Source organism: Pleurodeles waltl, chromosome 4_1 (genome assembly GCF_031143425.1).
Source record: "Pleurodeles waltl isolate 20211129_DDA chromosome 4_1, aPleWal1.hap1.20221129, whole genome shotgun sequence".
In the NCBI taxonomy this organism is placed as follows: Eukaryota; Metazoa; Chordata; class Amphibia; order Caudata; family Salamandridae; genus Pleurodeles; species Pleurodeles waltl.
The window spans coordinates 399,305,222-399,323,693 of NC_090442.1; the positions used below are offsets into that span (position 1 = coordinate 399,305,222).

At 49.8% G+C, this 18,472-nt stretch overlaps 1 protein-coding gene across 1 annotated transcript in view; it reads right to left on the reverse strand.

The window, feature by feature from the left end:
* Positions 1-972: 972 nt before the first annotated feature.
* The window catches only part of LOC138287793 (guanylyl cyclase inhibitory protein-like), a 203,257-nt gene continuing 185,757 nt past the window's right edge, over positions 973-18,472 (reverse strand). The window contains exon 5 of the mRNA XM_069228625.1: positions 973-6,417. Coding sequence (XP_069084726.1) covers positions 6,236-6,417 — 182 coding nt within the window. The 3' untranslated portion in view covers positions 973-6,235. The remainder of the gene's footprint in view (positions 6,418-18,472) is intronic.

Sequence of the window (18,472 nt, forward strand, 5' to 3'; positions counted from 1 at the left end):
GTCCCAAGGCACTGTTTGCGGGCGTGCTGCTCAATCGAAGAGCCAGTTCTTGAGGTCCTTCCTGAACTGCTTCAGTGATGCGGTCTGTCTGAAAGATAGCCTGTTCCAAGGATATTCCTCTGCTGTACTTTTCCGTATCTTGAGAATGGCTGCAAGGGCGAGCTGGGAAGAACAGAGTTGTCTGTTGGATCTGTAGAAGGCAAGGCAGTGGTTGAGGTATGTCCGTCCTATGTTGTGTAGTGCCTTGTAGGAATTCTAAGCAGTTTGTATGTGATACATTTGTTGACGGGGAGCCAGTGTAGGTCTCTGAGGTGGGAGGAGATGTGGCTTTGTCGGGGGATGTCCAGGATGAGCTTGGCTGCTGCATTCTGGATTCTTTGTAGTCTTTATTGTAGTTTCTTGGTGATGCCGGCATGGAGTGTGTTGCCGTAGTCCAGTTTGCTAGAGACAAGTGCATGGGTGACTGTCTTCCCCGTGTCAGAGGGGATCCACTTGAAAATCTTTTGAAGGAGTCGGAGGGTGTGGAAGCATGACGATGAGATGGTGTTGACTTGGCGGGTCATGGATAGAGAGGAGTCCAGGATGATGCCCAGATAGCATGCGTGGTCCAAGAGAGTGGGGTCGTTGCCCAGTGAGGTGGGCCATCAGGAGTCATTCCAGGTGCAAGTAGTGGAGCCAATTATGAGGATCAATATTGCTATTTGTCAGCAAAAGCTCTGAAATATTAGAACTGGCACAGATGAAATTATGGGGCTGGAGGCGATGCCTGCACCAGTGCTCATTTTGTAGGACTTCACTGGTAAGAGCATTGCTTGTTTCAGCACTTGCTTATTAACAGAGGGACAAGGGTTCCAGATCAGAGCTTATTTTATAGAGGGTTACTCACTGACGGGCAGTTAAGATTAAAGATATCTGATCCAACACATGCTATAATAACATTTAATAAATGATTGTCCAGGCCAGTGCTTTTTCTTTAGAAAAGGAAAAGTACATTTATTACACACACACTACTAAATACTACACATTAATTTACAAATATATTAATATGGCAGACATAAATACTTTAGATAACATTATGGAATCACCTTTGACCCCCAAAGGGTCATGACCTGCAAAATCAAAGAACCCCCTTCACCTTTATCAGACAGCAGATCACATTGTAGGGGTGTATCACTTTAAAAAAAACAAGCCTATTGGCTTTATCAAGGGTCACCACAGCATATAAGGTACACCTATTGGCCTTCTCAAGGGTTATAACAACATATAAAATAAGCCTATTGGCTTTATAAAAGGTACACCCGTTGAAAAGAAAAGCAAACAAACCACATGTTAAACATTACCAACTTTTAACTAAAGTCACTAATTATGTGTAATTGCATTACATAAACTCAATAAAACATTGTCAATAAAATATTTTAACATTGATCAAATACACTGTTAACATGAAGGGTTAATAAATTATTGAAAACAAATATAACATGTACGTGTTTGTATCTTTTTCATACAACTTCAGGCCACATAAAATGCAACCATAAGGACAGCAACCTAAAAGGGCATATTTAAGAGCTCCTAGTGCCACCTTAGCACCACCATAGAGGCATTTTTTGTACACTAAGCAGCGCTAAAGTGGCATTTTCCCAGGGCCATGTTTACAAAGTGGAGCAATGCATTAATTGCTCCACTTTGTAAACCCTTGTGCCACATTGTACCTGCGCCAGGCACAATGTATGCAAGGGGGGCTTTTCCCCATTGGGGGGTCCAAAACAAATATTACAAGAAAATCTAAGAGATTTCCTTGTGACATCTTTTTGGCACTTTCAATGCATGCTAAGAGCAGACGTTAAAATGGGGCATACCATTATCTATAATGAGCCTGAGCCCCTAAGAACTCTGCAGGAGTAGCACCAACATTTTGGCGCTACTCCTGCAGAGTACATCAATAGCATCAAAAAAATTATGATATTGACCCCTACCCTGCGCCATTGTGCACTGATGTTGAATACAGCGCACACTTGGTGGCGATAGAAGGGCACTAGGGGGTGCAAGGAATGTGGCGCTGCACTAAGTGCAGTGCCACTTTTCTTAAAACTGCCCCTCTGTATTATCTTCATACACTTTCAGACCACACAAAAACTGCCCCTAAAGGGCACTGATTTACCAGATGTAAAGCAAAAGCTCCAGCCTTGGGAGCACCTAAAAAATAATTATCCTGGAGCGGTTATAGATTCCTTGACCCCGAAAACACAGGGTCATTTTTAAAGAAATCACATCTGGGGGCTGCTGCAACTCCTCAAACCCCTGCAGCACCTCTTTATTTGGTTGGTGATGCCCCTTGTCATCCTGGGACCACCACAAGGCACTGTAAATATGCAAATGAGCCTCTTCTGAGGTATTATGGGGCGCTCCAGCTGGAAGAGCAATGAATGTTTTAACATCAGGTCTCCTGCCAGGCTGGGAGCGCGGAACATTTTCATGTTGTTTTACTTCTTCATTCATGGGTTCCTGAGCCCACTGGGCACCTGGGTCAGGTACTTTGATGGGAGCAGCACAGGGAGCCCACTCCCAGCTGCCCCCTAGCTCCCTGCTTGTGCATGCAACTCCAGTGCAGCCATGGGAGTCAGCACTCCCCGGATTTCCGTACATCAGCCTCTTGGGAATATGGGGGCAGGACCGAGCCTAGAGAGGGGGTCTCAAGGAACACCCCCTCTACAGGTAGATTTTGCCAAAAGCTCCTCATGCTAACTCCTTCCTTGGTCCTGCGGGGTACTTCCTCACCAGGCAGCAGAGCTCCTAGGTTCTTGATCCTTCTTGGGAGGTCAAATGTCACCCACCTTAAATCGGGCACAACTCAGGCTCGGTTAGCTGTGTGCAGATGTGTGTGCATGTCTTCATGTGTAACACGTCAAGTGCACCCTCCCCAGAGCAGTGTCTCAGCAGCCTTATCGTAAAAGGTGGACACTGGCGGTAAATGCACAGTACATTTACTGTGTGATTGCCATGGGTGATACACATGTAGTGAGACTTACCCACAGTGAAAAGTCCAAAACCAGGTGATCAAAAAAGCAAAAAAATCCAGATGTACTAAATGGGCTGAACCCATTTTTCAACAAGTGGCTTGCATATGGGCATGTGGTGAGGTCAAAGAGTCCACTGTTCTTTTTCTAGGGTGGGAGGTGACGGTAAAGCTGTCATCCCCAGTGTTCTCTTTTTTGAGGCAGGTGTTAAAGGTACAATGTTAATGGCCCAGTACATATTTTATGGAGTGTAGGAGTGTCACTGTTAGGTGGTGAGATCATTGCTGCCTACCACAGTGATGGTTGTGTAGTAGAGGTTACTCATGGTGGCATGTGATGATGGACGGGAGTACGTACCGTAGGACCTGATTTAGAGCTTGGCGCATGGGGTAACTCCATCACAAACGTGATGGATATCCAGTCCTCTGTATTACGATTCCATAATATTCTATGAAAATTGTAATATGACAAAAGGGATATCCGTCACACTTGTGATGGAGTAACCCATTAGCCAAACTCTAAATCAGGCCATTAGTGTTTATTTTAAAGTGAGAGGGCAGGCAAGAAAGTCAAGAACTTTCTTGTGGAGTATTCAGTTTGTGGGTGTTACAACTGACAGGTGCTGTGTCAGAAATCAGCTGCTAAGCAATGTAGACATCTGTTATCACAGTGGGTTCACGGCCATAGTGCAGAGTAACGATACCCAGCCAGCCATTTGTGATCCCCGGACCCTGGCTGCTTGTATAACATTTTGCAGCAAAATCCTGAAGCTGATGAACTGAACTTCCACAAAAGTGATGCACAACCACAACAAAAGCACGGGTGATCAGCACTTGCATTAAATCTCTTTGGAAGCAAAGCTAGACAGGTTGATAATTTATTCTGCCAAATGGTGCTACAAGCTTAAATTTGCCATAGAAGGCACTGTGTAGTGACCTATGGCAAGGAGATAAAGTTGCACATGCCGTGGAGCATAGCACCTACTAATCTAGACAATGCATGCTAATACTTTGTGGAAAGAGAGTGAGGGGCTGGAATATTCTGGGTTCCAATATTGTATAAAGATTCTAATGCTACACAGAAAAACACTCTGCTTCGGTGGATGTGACCAGAAGTATTCATTTTCAGTTGAATAAATTCCATGGGCTAGGATTGCCAGTCCAGGTATTCATGTTGAGAGTCCAAGACATTCAACTCTGGGTTGAGCACATGCCTTTACAGGGCAGAGCATTAAACTCATGCCACAACATTGGGACACTCCTTCCTTTGAAGCTGGAGTTGTGAACTCATAGTCCAACCCAAACACTGGTACATCAGTGGATAATTCACCAAGGTGCTGTCTGAACAGCAGCACTTATATACCAAACCAAGAATACTACCAACAGTGCATGGTGACGAAATGACTATTTTCTTCAAAGAGGGAGTAGGTTAATGGATAAAGGTGCTTCTGAAAAGACACCTTAGATCTGGTAGGCTGCATTTGTGAAAAATCGATTGCCACTTCCATACCAAACATGAAAATTAATTTGCTGAGAAATTTGACCAACAGGGAGGTTAAACAGAAGATGCCCACTCAATGCTTCAATTGTAAGTAAACAACCTTACTTCCTACAACATAGTCAGTATTTTACGTGTTTGGTCACTCAGGCAATGGTGCCACTTTTCATGAACAGAAATGAAAGTTGCTGAGGTGCTTTCGATCGCTCAGACCTGGGTGCATATAAGGTATCTGAGTTAGAATGAAACTGAGACGCAGTTCCTGCTTTTTGGCTTAGGCTATTAGCTAAAAACCTGAGTTTTGCAAATTACGCGTTTCAGATGGTTGAGGATGATAGTTTAAAGCCAAGATATAAATCCAAAAGTTAAAAGGGAAGATCAATGTACTACTTTCAGAGACTTTATTGGCTTCTATTGACCACGGCAGTGCAATCTTGTGAGGAACCTCTAAAACGAATGTAAGATGCACCAGTTGCAGAACTATGCACCGCTTCAATTCAAGTTCACTTTAAGACTGACCCAAACCTTTACGTCATTCTGTGTAAATGCCGCCGGCAACCTGAAGCAGTGTACTCTCCTTGGATAGGCTTGTGTGTGCGGGGAAAAATTCAATTGGTTCCTCCAAAAATATCAGAAAAAACAGGGAGCAAGCACTTTGTAGCCATCGATCATTCCCTGTTGAGCTCTTTCTAAGACTGACATGAGACTGATATACCAGCTCTGAGCTCTGCGTTACACTTCTGGCCTACGTGATTTTCGACATTAAAAAACATGCTTCAAGGGTTGCACCATGAGTGTCTTATGCGCAAAATCGAAACGTATTTTGCAGTTTTGTTTTAAAATTCAATTGCAGCTGTGTATTATTTAGTTCTAATGAATACTGTATCGTCGATGCCAGATCTATGTTTCCAGCTCTCGTTCAGAGTATAATTACCACATACATAAGGTATGCCTACTAAGGCTTGTCCACACCACATGGAACTAAACATCAACCTTTGCTTGATACAGTAAAATACGTTCGGGAAGTCACAGCAATGTTGTTAAAGTTAAGCAAAAATATAAACTTTTAAACATATTCGTCTTATTTGTTCGGAACTTATTAGCAGTTTGCAAATCGAACATTACTTAAAATTATTAGTGTACAACAAATAGGAAGGTTTAAACAGGTCAATTACTTATAAAATAAATAAATGTCTTCATCGTGCAGCGGTATTAGGGCGAGGATGGCATCACAGGAGTTAAAACTGCGTTGTTTCAATTTATTACTCTTTGTGACCATTTAAACATTTATATTCTGGCATATTTTGCAGCAAAAATATAAAGAAAAACGTGGCGCTATATATCCAGGACAGAAGGTGAATAACATCTCAAACATAAATATCAACGAGATATTAATGGACTAAAATGTGTATTTCATCCATTTTCCCTTTCTCAAGCACAATATGTGCTTTTCATAAGAACAAATAATTCAGAGATGCAGCGCTTTAATTTAAAAAGTGTGAGATGGGAATCATTCATGTATTCATTCATTCACTCAGTCATTTACTCTGCCAATAGGTGAATTAGTCGACCAATTTGTCAATCAGCTCACTAGTCAGTCATTCAATCTGTGCATCTGTCGATCACTCAGTGAGGCGGTCGATTAGGCAGCAAGGTAGTAAATAGGTGCATTGATCGATGGACTAGCCAATCAATATAGTGGTTAAGCTGTTGTGAGTTTATCATTAAGTTTTGAAGTTACTTTGTGGGGGCATTGGTCCCATAGGCCTACGTGAACCTTTCTTCTGTAGCTTGACATAGTTTTCAGTTCTTTTGAGTTCGATGGTAGTTGGGTCACACTCCAGCATTTCACGGACCCAGTCGTCATCCATGGACCCTTCAATAAACTCCTGGAGGCTGATCACAGCTGAAATGAAATAAATGAATGGTTACACCACATAACGTCTATTTTATAATGCTGAGGGGCAGTCGAATGTGGTGAAAGGTTGGGGTTGCACACGGCTGTGATTTGACCACTCCAGCTTCTTGGTGTACATTATTGCTTTGCAAGGCTTACACTTGGAGATGCAGACATAAACTTAAAAGCATTTGGAAAAAATTTGCCTGCGCTCATATTCTAGCGTTGAATCTACTGTGTTGTGGTGGACATGTCACATAGTTGACTTGAGAGGTAGAATTTGCCAAGGAGGTCCAGAGTTAGAACTGTCCCAGGGTGCTGCTAAGCTTTCTCGTAATGAAGACAAGATCACCTACACAGAATGAACAATCATTGATCCACACAAATCCACTCTTCAAGAGACAGAAAATGAGCGCTATGGTGACCAGGAAGGACCAACAAATGCATATTCTTTTCAGGTGAGGTCCATTTCTTGCTTCAACTACTTCCTGAGCAACAAAAGTGAAGTTACTTGTGGTGCAAATTCTCACTCCCACAAATACCACTACCTTGGGGATTTTACTGTCCCTTCTTCACTTCTGGTGTGTTGAATATACTGTGGTACACAGCAGGGCTGGCTTTAGCACTGGTGGCGCCCTGCGTAACAATCTTTTTCGGCACCCTCCAATGACCTCCTCCTCACGTTCCCTCACTGCCACCTGGCAAAAAAGCCCCTCACCTCTCCATACCCTCTTCTCACATGAATTTCATTTGTTTTAACGTGCCTTTAAAGGCAGGCTTTTTCTAGTCCACTCAGCCATCCCCATGAAATTGCAGAACTATTCTTTTCAACAGGCATATTAACCCCCTGTGCTACTTTATGGCGACTCAAATTGCCACTAGACAAAACTCCGAGCTCTCTCAATAGCAGGAACATTAAGCACAAGAGTTATCTTTACATGTTATACCCACCTGAAAGCTGGACACACAAAGAATTCCGCAGCAGGTGCTTAAATACAGCGTCCCCCCGAGGTCCCACCCTCCTTTCAGGTCAGCACCCAGTGCAGCTGCACCGGTCACACTACCCCTAAAGCCCTGGTGCACAGGTCTGTGTGGGAATCATTGCATTTTAACGGACAAAGTAAATGCTGAGCTGTAAAAGACCTGTAAGATTTTGTGCCATGAAGTTTGCAACAGGTTCTCACCCATGGAACGTAAACTGTGCTTTGGGTTCCAAACACATGAACTAGCCATTCAAATCAAATCAAATCATAAACATTTATAAAGCGCGCTACTCACCCGTGCGGGTCTCAAGGCGCTAGGGGGATGGGGTTACTGCTGCTCGAAGAGCCAGGTCTTGAGTTGCCTCAGGAATGCGAGGTGGTCCTGGGTGGTCCTGAGGTTGGTGGGGAGGGAATTCCATGTTTTGGCCGCCAGGTAGGAGAAGGATTTCCCACCTGCCGTGGTGCGGCTGATGCGGGGGACAGCGGCGAGAGCGAGGTTGGCGGAGCGAAGTTGACGGGTGGGTGTGTAGAAACTGAGGCGGCGGTTGAGGTATTCGGGTCCCTTGTTGTGGAGGGCTTTGTGTGCGTGGGTGAGGAGCCGGAAGGTGATCCTTTTGTTGACGGGAAGCCAGTGCAGGTGTCTCAGGTGGGCGGAGATGTGGCTGTTGCGGGGTATGTCGAGGATGAGGTGGGCGGAGGCGTTTTGAATTCGTTGCAGACGTTTCTGGAGTTTAGCAGTGGTTCCGGCGTATAGGGTGTCGCCGTAGTCCAGGCGGCTCGTGACGAGGGCGTGGGTCACGGTCTTTCTGGTGTCGGCGGGGATCCAACGGAAGATCTTTCGGAGCATGCGGAGGGTGAGGAAGCAGGAGGATGATACGGCGTTGACTTGTTTGGTCATGGTGAGGAGTGGGTCCAGGATGAAACCGAGGTTGTGTGCGTGGTCTGAGGGGGTTGGTGCGGTGCCAAGGGCCGTGGGCCACCAGGAGTAGTCCCAGGCGGTCGGGGTGTTTCCGAGGATGAGGACTTCCGTTTTGTCTGAGTTCAGTTTCAGACGGCTGAGTCTCATCCATTCTGCAACGTCTTTCATTCCATCTTGCAGGTTGATCTTGGCGCTGGTGGGGTCTTTGGTGAGGGAAAGTATCAGCTTAGTGTCGTCGGCGTAGGAGGTGATGTTGATGTTGTGTTTGCGTACGATGTCGGCGAGGGGGCTCATGTAGACATTGAAGAGAGTCGGGCTGAGCGAGGAGCCTTGTGGGACACCGCAGATGATCTCGGTGGGGTCTGAGCGGAAAAGTGGGAGGTAGACTCTTTGGGAGCGGTTGGAGAGGAAGGAGGTGATCCAGTCCAGGGCCTGTCCCTGGATCCCGGTGGAGTGGAAGCGGGATATTAGGGTTCGGTGGCAGACGGTGTCGAAGGCAGCCGAGAGGTCGAGGAGGATGAGGGCGACTATTTCTCCGCTGTCCATCAGAGTTCTGATGTCGTCTGTGACTGAGATGAGGGCGGTTTCTGTGCTGTGATTGGCTCGGAATCCGGACTGAGAGGGGTCGAGTAGGTTGTTGTCTTCAAGGAAGTTGGTAAGTTGCTTGTTGACGGTCTTCTCTATGACTTTGGCAGGGAAGGGGAGGAGCGAGATGGGGCGGAAGTTCTTCAGGTCGCTGGGGTCCGCCGTAGGTTTCTTCAGTAGGGCGTTGACTTCTGCGTGTTTCGAGCTCTCGGGGAAGGTGGCAGAAGCAAACGAGCTGTTGATGATGGTCTGGAGATGCGGGGCGATGATGTCGTCGGCTTTGTTGAAGATGAAGTGTGGGCAGGGGTCCGAGGGGGCACCGGAGTGGATGGAGTTCATGGTGGCTTTGGTCTCTTCCGTGTTGATGTGAGTCCAGGCGTTGAGGGTGATGGCTGGGGTTGTAGGTTCTGTGGTGGTTTGCTGGGTCTGGTGTCCGAAGCTGTCGTGTAGGTCGGTGATCTTACGATGGAAGAAGGTGGCGAGGGATTTGCAGAGGTCTTGTGAGGGCGTGATGGCGTTGGTGTTAGCGTTAGGGTTGGAGAGCTCTTTGACAATGTTGAAGAGTTCTTTGCTGTTGTGAGTGTTCTTGTCCAGTCTGTCTGTGAAGGAATTTCTTTTGGTGGCGCGGATCAGTTGGTGGTGTTCGCGGGTAGGGTTCTTGAGGGCAGCCATGTTATCTGCGGTGTGGTCCTTGCGCCAGGCTTTCTCGAGGGTGCGGCAGTTTTTTTTTGATTTCTTGAGGGTGTCTGTGAACCAGAGAGGTTTTTTGGTGTTGGTCTGTCTTGGGAGGTGTCTGAGGGGAGCGAGGTTGTGTGCGCAGTTGGTGATCCAATGCGTGAGGCTGAGGGCTGCGTCGTTGGGGTCGGTGGAGAAGGTGGGTTGGTTGTCGCTGAGAGTGGAGAGAAGCTGTTCCGCAGGGATTTTGTTCCAATGTCGGCGTGGGATGGGTTGTATGCGGAGGTGGCGAGTCTCACGTCATAAGGTGAAGTGGACACATCTGTGGTCGTTCCAGTGTATAGCGGAGGAGTGGCTGAAGGATACGTGGTTTCTGGCGAAGAAGATGGGGTCGAGCGTGTGTCCGGCGATGTGGGTGGGGGTGTTCACCAGTTGCTTGAGACCGAGGTTGTCGAGCAGGGCGGTGGTGTTGGGGTCGTTGTTCTGTTCCAGGTGGAAGTTGAGGTCACCGAAGAGGATGTAGTCCGGCGAGGCGAGGGCGTGCGAGGAGATGAAGTCAGTGATAGAGTCGCTGAAGAGGGCGCGTGGTCCAGGGGGTCTGTAGATGAGAGTTCCTCTGAGTGTGGTCCTGGGGTCGGTGTGGATCTGGAAGTGCAGATGTTCGGCGGCGAGGGGGGTGTCTTTGGTGAAGGTGGTGACGTTGATGGAGTCTTTGAAGACGATGGGGATTCCTCCCCCTACTTGGTTGGTGCGGTCTATCCTGGAGATCTTGTAGCCGTCGGGGATGGCTATGGCGATGTCGGGGGCCGAAGAGGCGTTCATACAGGTCTCAGTGATGAAGGCGACGTCCGGTGCAGTAGGGTCCAGGAGGTCCCATAGTTCAACGGCGTGCTTGTGGACGGAGCGTGCATTGATCAGGATGCATTTGAGGTGGTTGTTGGCGCGTGGGCTGGCGGGCGTGGTGGTTTCGCGGTGGAAGGTGAGTTTGCAGGTGTGACATGCGAAGGGTCCGTGGGTACGTTTCGGGTTGGCTTGGAAGCAGATGCTGGAGCGCCCCGGGTTGAGGGCGTGGAGGGTGATGGGGTCGTAGCGGTGCTGTGGGGTTTGGGAGTGCTGGGGGCCAGGAGTCGTGGCGCTGGGCGCGGTCCAGGCGCGGACGGGCGCAGACGGGCTTGCCTTTGGCGCGCCTTCCATAAGAGGGAGGAGGGGTCAGCTGGGGGCGGGTGCAGGGGGGACGACGAATGGGTGCAGGGGGGGGCGAGCAGGAGGTGGTGGCGGGAAAGCGGAGGGTGGGGGGGTCAGGTAGAGGGAAGGGGAGAAAAGATAGGGGAGGGGGGGGTTAAAGGTGGAGGGGAGTAAGGAAGAAAGATAGGGGAGGGGGGGTTACAGAGGTGGAGGGGAGTAAGGAAGGACAGAGAGAAGAGTCAGGAACAGAAGAACAGAGGAGAGAAGAGTCAAGAACAGAAGAACAGAAGAGAGAAGAGTCAAGAACAGAAGAACAGAAGAAAGAAGAGTCAAGAACAGAAGACCAGAAGAGCCAAGAAGAAGGGTAAAGAAGACAAGGAGAGAGGAGTCAAGAACAGAAGAACAGAAGAGAGAAGATCCAAGAAGAAGGGTAAAGAAGAGGAGGGGAGAAGAGTCAAGGAAGAGGAGTCAGGCAGAAGAGGAGAGACCTGAGAAGCAGAGGATACAAAGAACACAGATGAAGAACACAGAGGAAGGACAAAGAAGAAGAGAGAACACGCAGGACGGGGTGCAGAGGAGAAAGAAGAAACACAGATGAAGAACACAGATAAAGAACACAGATGAAGAAAGAAGAAAGATCATGCAGGTCGCGGTGCAGAGGAGAAAGAAGAAACACAGATGAAGAACACAGATGAAGAACACAGAAGAAGGACACAGATGAAGACCACAGATGAAGAAAGAAGCAGGGAGAGAACGCGGTGAGGAAGAGGAGCGGGGCCGAGGAAGAGCAGAACACGCAGCAAGAGGGCTGCAGAAGAGGAGCAGAGAGCGAAGGGAAGAAGGACAGCGGAGGTGCGGAGAGAGGTAGGAGGGGAGAGCGGAAGGCAGAAGACAGGGGTACAGGAGATGAGGTGAGTTGCGCGGGGCTGGGCGAGGGGCTGGGCGGGGGGAGTACTTACTGTTTTTTAGCAGGACTTGCTGGGAGGTTTCAGGAGCCTGGGCTGGTGGAGCTGCAGCGGCAGGGGGAGCGACCTACCCTCGGGTCAAGGGTCGCTAACTCTGTTGCGCAGCGGCCGCCATAAGAGGGAGGAGGCGGGGAGGAGGAGTCAGCTGGGGGCAGGTGGGGGGCGATGAATGGGAGCAGGGGGGGCAGGGGCCGAGCAGGAGGTGGCGGCGGGAAAGCGGAGGGTGGGGGGGTCAGGTAGAGGGGAGGGGAGAAAAGATAGGGGAGGGGGGGTTAAAGGTGGAGGGGAGTAAGGAAAAAAGATAGGGGAGGGGGGGTTACAGAGGTGGAGGGGAGTAAGGAAGGACAGAGAGAAGAGTCAGGAACAGAAGAACAGAGGAGAGAAGAGTCAAGAACAGAAGAACAGAAGAGAGAAGAGTCAAGAACAGAAGAACAGAAGAGAGAAGAGAGAAGAGTCAAGAACAGAAGACCAGAAGAGCCAAGAAGAAGGGTAAAGAAGAAGAGGAGAGAGGAGTCGCGAACAGAAGAACAGAAGAGAGAAGAGCCAAGAAGAAGGGTAAAGAAGAGGAGGAGAGAAGAGTCGAGGAAGAGGAGTCAGGCAGAAGAGGAGAGACCTGATAAGCAGAGGATGCGAAGAACACAGATGAAGAACACAGAGGAAGGACAAAGAAGAAGAGAGAACACGCAGGACGGGGTGCAGAGGAGAAAGAAGAAACACAGATGAAGAACACAGATGAAGAACACAGATGAAGAACACAGATGAAGAAAGAAGAAAGCACACGCAGGTCGAGGTGCAGAGGAGAAAGAAGAAACACAGATGAAGAACACAGATGAAGAACACAGAAGAAGGACACAGATGAAGACCACAGATGAAGAAAGAAGCAGGGAGAGAACGCGGTGAGGAAGAGGAGCGGGGCCGAGGAAGAGCAGAACACGCAGCAAGAGGGCTGCAGAAGAGGAGCAGAGAGCGAAGGGAAGAAGGACAGCGGAGGTGCGGAGAGAGGTAGGAGGGGAGAGCGGAAGGCAGAAGACAGGGGTACAGGAGACGAGGTGAGTAGCGCTGGGCTGGGCGAGGGGCTGGGCGGGGGGAGTACTTACTGTTTTTTAGCAGGACTTGCTGGGAGGTTTCAGGAGCCTGGGCTAATGGAGCTGCAGCGGCAGGGTGAGCGACCTACCCTTGGATCAAGGGTCGCTAACTCTGTCACGCAGCGGCCACCATAAGAGGGAGGAGGGGGGGAGGAGAGGTCAGCTGGAGGTGGGAGGGGGGCGACGAATGGGAGCGGGGGGGCGGGGGCCGAGCAGGAGGTGGCGGCGGCCATTGGATATTGACTGGTAAAATTCCCAAGAGGTCTTCTGACTAGAAGTGCTAATCAGATACAGGAGCATGAAATCTGGTATTACTTCAACTAAAATGCTCACTGAATACAACACATGGCACGCTCGGAAGATGCAGAACCATACCATTTAAATCTGCTACTGATTCAAGAAATGCTCGTCAGGTCTGGCCTTGAAGCTCTCAATAGGCAATGTTTCATTACATTCCTATTAGATCATGACCCACAGAATTCAGGGAAAGTGCTGACCCATAAATTCACATCATAAACTGATGCACCTTGAGTATTTAAGAATATATGTTCACTACACCTTTGTATCACACAATGGTGAGCTTACTAAATGTTAGTTGCTGGATAGTGACTAGTAATAAAGTGTTAAAACTGTGCATTAAACAGACTCTGACTACATATATTCAGTTGCATATTACACAAAAAGGCTTGCAGGCACATTCAAGTGGATCCTTCCAACCCATGGTACTAGATGTTCATCCTGTAAAGACTCATGAATTTCTCATCAGTTACTGGCCGATTATATGCTTTTCATCTACTGACTTGTAAAGTGCCCATCAGATACCAGTGCATAGAATGCAACGCAATATTAAGGCATTCCATACACATCATATCAGTGGTGTAATGAAACTTGAGGGCCCAACCTGCAAAATACATGGAGGGGGCCCCCCATGCTCCAGACCAAGGCAGAAGCTCTGAGACCAAATCAAATCAAATCAAATCATTAACATTTATAAAGCGCGCTACTCACCCGTGCGGGTCTCAAGGCGCTAGGGGGGAAAGGGGGGGTTATCGCTGCTCGAACAGCCAAGTCTTTAGGAGTCTCCGGAAAGCGGAGTGGTCCTGGGTGGTCCTGAGGCTGGTGGGGAGGGAGTTCCAGGTCTTGGCCGCCAGGAAGGAGAAAGATCTCCCACCCGCCGTGGAGCGGCGGGTGCGAGGGACGGCAGCAAGTGCGAGGCCAGCGGAGCGGAGGAGGCGGGTGGGGACGTAGAAGCTGAGGCGTCTGTTGAGGTATTCCGGTCCCTTGTTGTGGAGGGCTTTGTGTGCGTGGGTGAGAAGACGGAAGGTGATCCTTTTGCTGACTGGGAGCCAATGCAGGTGTCTCAGGTGTGCGGAGATGTGGCTGTTGCGGGGTACGTCGAGGATGAGGCGGGCCGAGGCGTTTTGGATGCGTTGCAGGCGGTTCTGGAGTTTGGCTGTGGTCCCGGCGTAGAGGGTGTTGCCGTTGTCCAGGCGGCTCGTGACGAGGGCGTGGGTCACGGTTTTTCTGGTGTCGGCGGGGATCCAGCGGAAGATCTTACGGAGCATGCGGAGAGTGAGGAAGCAGGCGGAGGACACGGCGTTGACTTGCTTGGTCATGGTGAGAAGAGGGTCCAAGATGAAGCCGAGGTTGCGGGCGTGGTCTGCGGGGGTCGGTGCGGTGCCGAGGGCCGTGGGCCACCAGGAGTCGTCCCAGGCGGACGGGGTGTTGCCGAGGATGAGGACTTCCGTTTTTTCAGAGTTCAGCTTTAGGCGGCTGAGCCTCATCCAATCTGCGACGTCCTTCATACCCTCTTGTAGGTTGGTCTTGGCGCTGGCGGGGTCCTTGGTGAGGGAGAGTACAAGTTGGGTGTCGTCGGCGTAGGAGGTGATGATGATGTCGTGCTTGCGTACGATGTCGGCGAGGGGGCTCATGTAGACATTGAAGAGTGTCGGGCTGAGCGATGAGCCTTGAGGTACGCCGCAGATGATCTTGGTGGGTTCTGAGCGAAACGGAGGGAGGTAAACTCTTTGGGAGCGGTTAGCAAGGAAGGAGGCGATCCAGTCCAGGGCCTGGCCTTGGATCCCGGTGGAGCGTAGGCGGGTGATTAGGGTGCGGTGACAGACGGTGTCAAAGGCAGCCGAGAGGTCGAGGAGAATGAGGGCGACTGTTTCACCGTTGTCCATCAGGGTTCTGATGTCGTCTGTGACTGAGATGAGGGCAGTTTCCGTGCTGTGGTTGGTTCGGAATCCGGTTTGTGAAGGGTCGAGCAGGTTGTTGTCTTCCAGGAAGGTGGTCAGCTGTTTGTTGACGGTCTTTTCTATTACCTTGGCTGGGAAAGGTAGAAGAGAGATGGGGCGGAAGTTTTTCAGGTCGCTTGGGTCAGCCGTAGGTTTCTTTAGTAGGGCGTTGACTTCAGCGTGCTTCCAGCATTCGGGGAAGGTAGCAGAAGAAAAAGAAGAGTTGATGACGGTCTGGAGGTGCGGGGCGATGATGTCGTCGGCTTTGTTAAAGATGAAGTGCGGGCAGGGGTCCGAAGGGGCGCCGGAGTGGATAGAGTTCATGATGGATTTGGTTTCTTCCGTGTTGATGTGGGTCCAGTTGTTGAGGGTGATGTCCGGGGAAGCGGGTTCAGTGGTGTATGGTTGGGTCTGGTGTCCGAAGCTGTCGTGGAGGTCGCTGATCTTGCGATGGAAGAAAGTGGCGAGGGATTCGCACAAATCCTGTGAGGGCGTGACGGCGTTGGCGCTGGCGCTGGGGTTGGAGAACTCTTTGACGATGCTGAAGAGTTCTCTGCTGTTGTGGCTGTTTTTGTCTAGTCTGTCGGTGAAAAAGTTCCTTTTGGCAGTGCGGATCAGGTGGTGGTGTTCGCGTGTAGCGTTCTTGAGGGCGGTCATGTTGTCAGCGGTGTGGTCCTTGCGCCAGGCCTTCTCAAGGGCACGACAAGTTTTCTTTGATTCTTTGAGGGTGTCAGAGAACCAGAGAGGTTTTTTGGTGTTGGTCTGTCGATGCGTGCGTTTGAGGGGAGCAAGGTTGTCAGCGCAGTTGGAGATCCAGTTTGTGAGGTTGAGAGCTGCGTCGTTGGGGTCGGTGGTGAGGGTGGGTTGGTTGGCGGCGAGAGCGGAGAAGAGTTGCTCTTCAGGGATCTTGTTCCACTGTCGATGAGGGATGGGTTGAGTGCGGAGGTGGGAGGTCTCGCGTCGGAATGTGAAGTGGACGCAGCTGTGGTCGGTCCAGTGTAGGGCAGAGGTGTGGCTGAAGAAGACGTGTTTGCTGGCGGAGAAGATAGGGTCGAGCGTGTGTCCGGCGATGTGGGTGGCGGTGTTCACCAGTTGTTTGAGGCCGAGGTTGGCGAGGTTGTCGAGCAGGGTGGTGGTGTTGGGGTCGTTGTTTTGTTCCAGATGGAAGTTGAGGTCGCCTAGGAGGATGTAGTCCGGTGAGGCGAGGGCGTGCGGGGAGATGAAGTCGGCGATGGCGTCGCTGAAAGAGGCGCGAGGTCCGGGAGGACGGTAGACGAGGGATCCTCTGAGGGTGGTCCTTGGGTCGGTGCGAATCTGAAAATGCAGGTGTTCAGCGGCGAGGGGGGGGTCTTCGGTGGAGGTGGTGACGCTGATGGAGTCTTTGAAGATGATGGCGACACCTCCTCCTACTTGGTTGGTGCGGTCTTTTCTGGAGATCTTGTAGCCTTCGGGGATGGCGGTAGCGATGTCTGGAGCAGAGGAGGCGTTCATCCATGTCTCCGTGATGAAGGCGACGTCCGGGGCTGTGGAGTCCAGGAGGTCCCAAAGTTCAACGGCGTGCTTGTGGACGGAACGAGCGTTGATCAGGATGCACTTGAGGTGGTTGAGGTGGTTGATGGCGCGTGGGCTTGTGGTCGTGGTAGTCGTGGTAGACCAGTGGCCCGCTGCCCGTGCACAGTGGCGGTGGGAGTCCCCTGGAGCTGATGGGCCCCCTGCACCATGGGGATTGCAGGCAGGTGCAGCTCCTCCATTAGGGCGGAGGAGCATCGCCCCCCTCCAGCAGCAGCAGCAGCTGCAAAACCTTTAAAAGAAAAAAACAATAAACTTTGTTTATTATTCTTTTCTTTTAAAGAGGCGGGGCCACGGGGGTGATGAGCAGTGAAGGGGAGTGCTATGCACTCCCCCTCACTGTGCATATCTGTTTGGCCGGCCGTCTCGGGCCAGCCAAACACACATGCGCAGTAGGCTCTCTCCAGCCCAGCAACACAGTTGTTGGGAGGAGAGAGACTGCACAGGCTCCCAGCCTGCCTGGGAGCACCCTGGCTGGGCGCTCCCAGCCAATCCTGATGCTGCTTTGAGCAGTGTCAGGATTGGCTAAAGGGCAGGCTGGGAGCCTGTGCCTGCAGCGACGAGACGGAGGAGCAGAGCAGTGCACAGCTTTAAGGTAAGCGTTTTTTTTCAATTATTCAAAATTGTATTTTAATTCCCCCCCCGCTCTCTCCCTCGTGCACCGCCCCGCCCCTTCTGCTTGCAGCGAGCCGCTCCTGGGTGCAGGGTCTAGTGTTACGCCACTGCATCAGATACTAATGCATGGAATATCAACAGACACCAGTAGGGAATGCACATCGGCTATTCCTGTTGAGAACTGCCCTCTGGTGCCAGTGACCAGACTGACATTCATATACAGATCCAGACCATGCTCATTAGATACTTTTCAAAGGAATTAGAATCAATAGCAGGAAAAAGTGAAAGAACAACTCTAATCTCTGTAATACGTTTTTACAAAATCAACAAATTGTTTTCAAGTGTTTTGAATTGGGTAATGTAATTTTCCAAAATGAATCTGTTGTTGACTTTTTATATTATATTTTATTTTTTGCTTTTGTGAGGCACTTATGAGACCAGTGGAAGCTAAAGAATGTGGCAATATAGGAATGCAGCATAAGAAACTCGTTTGATGAGTGAATTGAATGGGTGGGTTTTCAGGTGTGTGTGGAATGATAGGAAATCGGTTTCCTGGCAGAGATGAGATGGGAAAGACAGCCAGAGGGCGGAGCCTTCTCGGTACAGTGTTCATCTGCCAAACTGTTTCAGATATGGCACGGTGGTGGACAGACCATGTTTAGTTCTGATTGAAATGTTTAGTAAAATGGACTGGTAGTGAGCTGTGCAGGGCGATATTAACTAATCACTTGGCATGTCTATCCTTTGCTTGAAGTGCAGCCTTTGAAGCGATTTTATACTTCTGGGTGCATTAATGTAGAATGTGAGGCTAGCAGCATAACTTTGAACTCTTCCCAAGTTTTGGATGCATGACCGATGTAGACACCATTACAATAGTCAATACGTGAAAGGGCAACAGCTGTATTGCGGAAATAATTGCACTTAAATTTGCAGCAGTGGAATCACATATGGGCGAGGGAGGCGGAAGAAGACACCTTTGACCACAACATTGGCCTGGGCAGTGAAGAAATTGTCAAAGATGACTTGCACTTCTGATACATTTAGAGGGGCTGCAGGATGGGACTGACAGTTGTGAGTCAGATGGTTATAAAGTCTCTGGTTTCTCTCGACCACGGAGGGAAATCTCGGTTTTAGCGACATTGAGTCATTATCCATTTCTGTATCTTTTGAAACCGTTTTAAAGGACGTTGACAATAATTTTTCAGTAACGTAGACAACTTGGGGAATGGGGACAGATAAGTGCCAG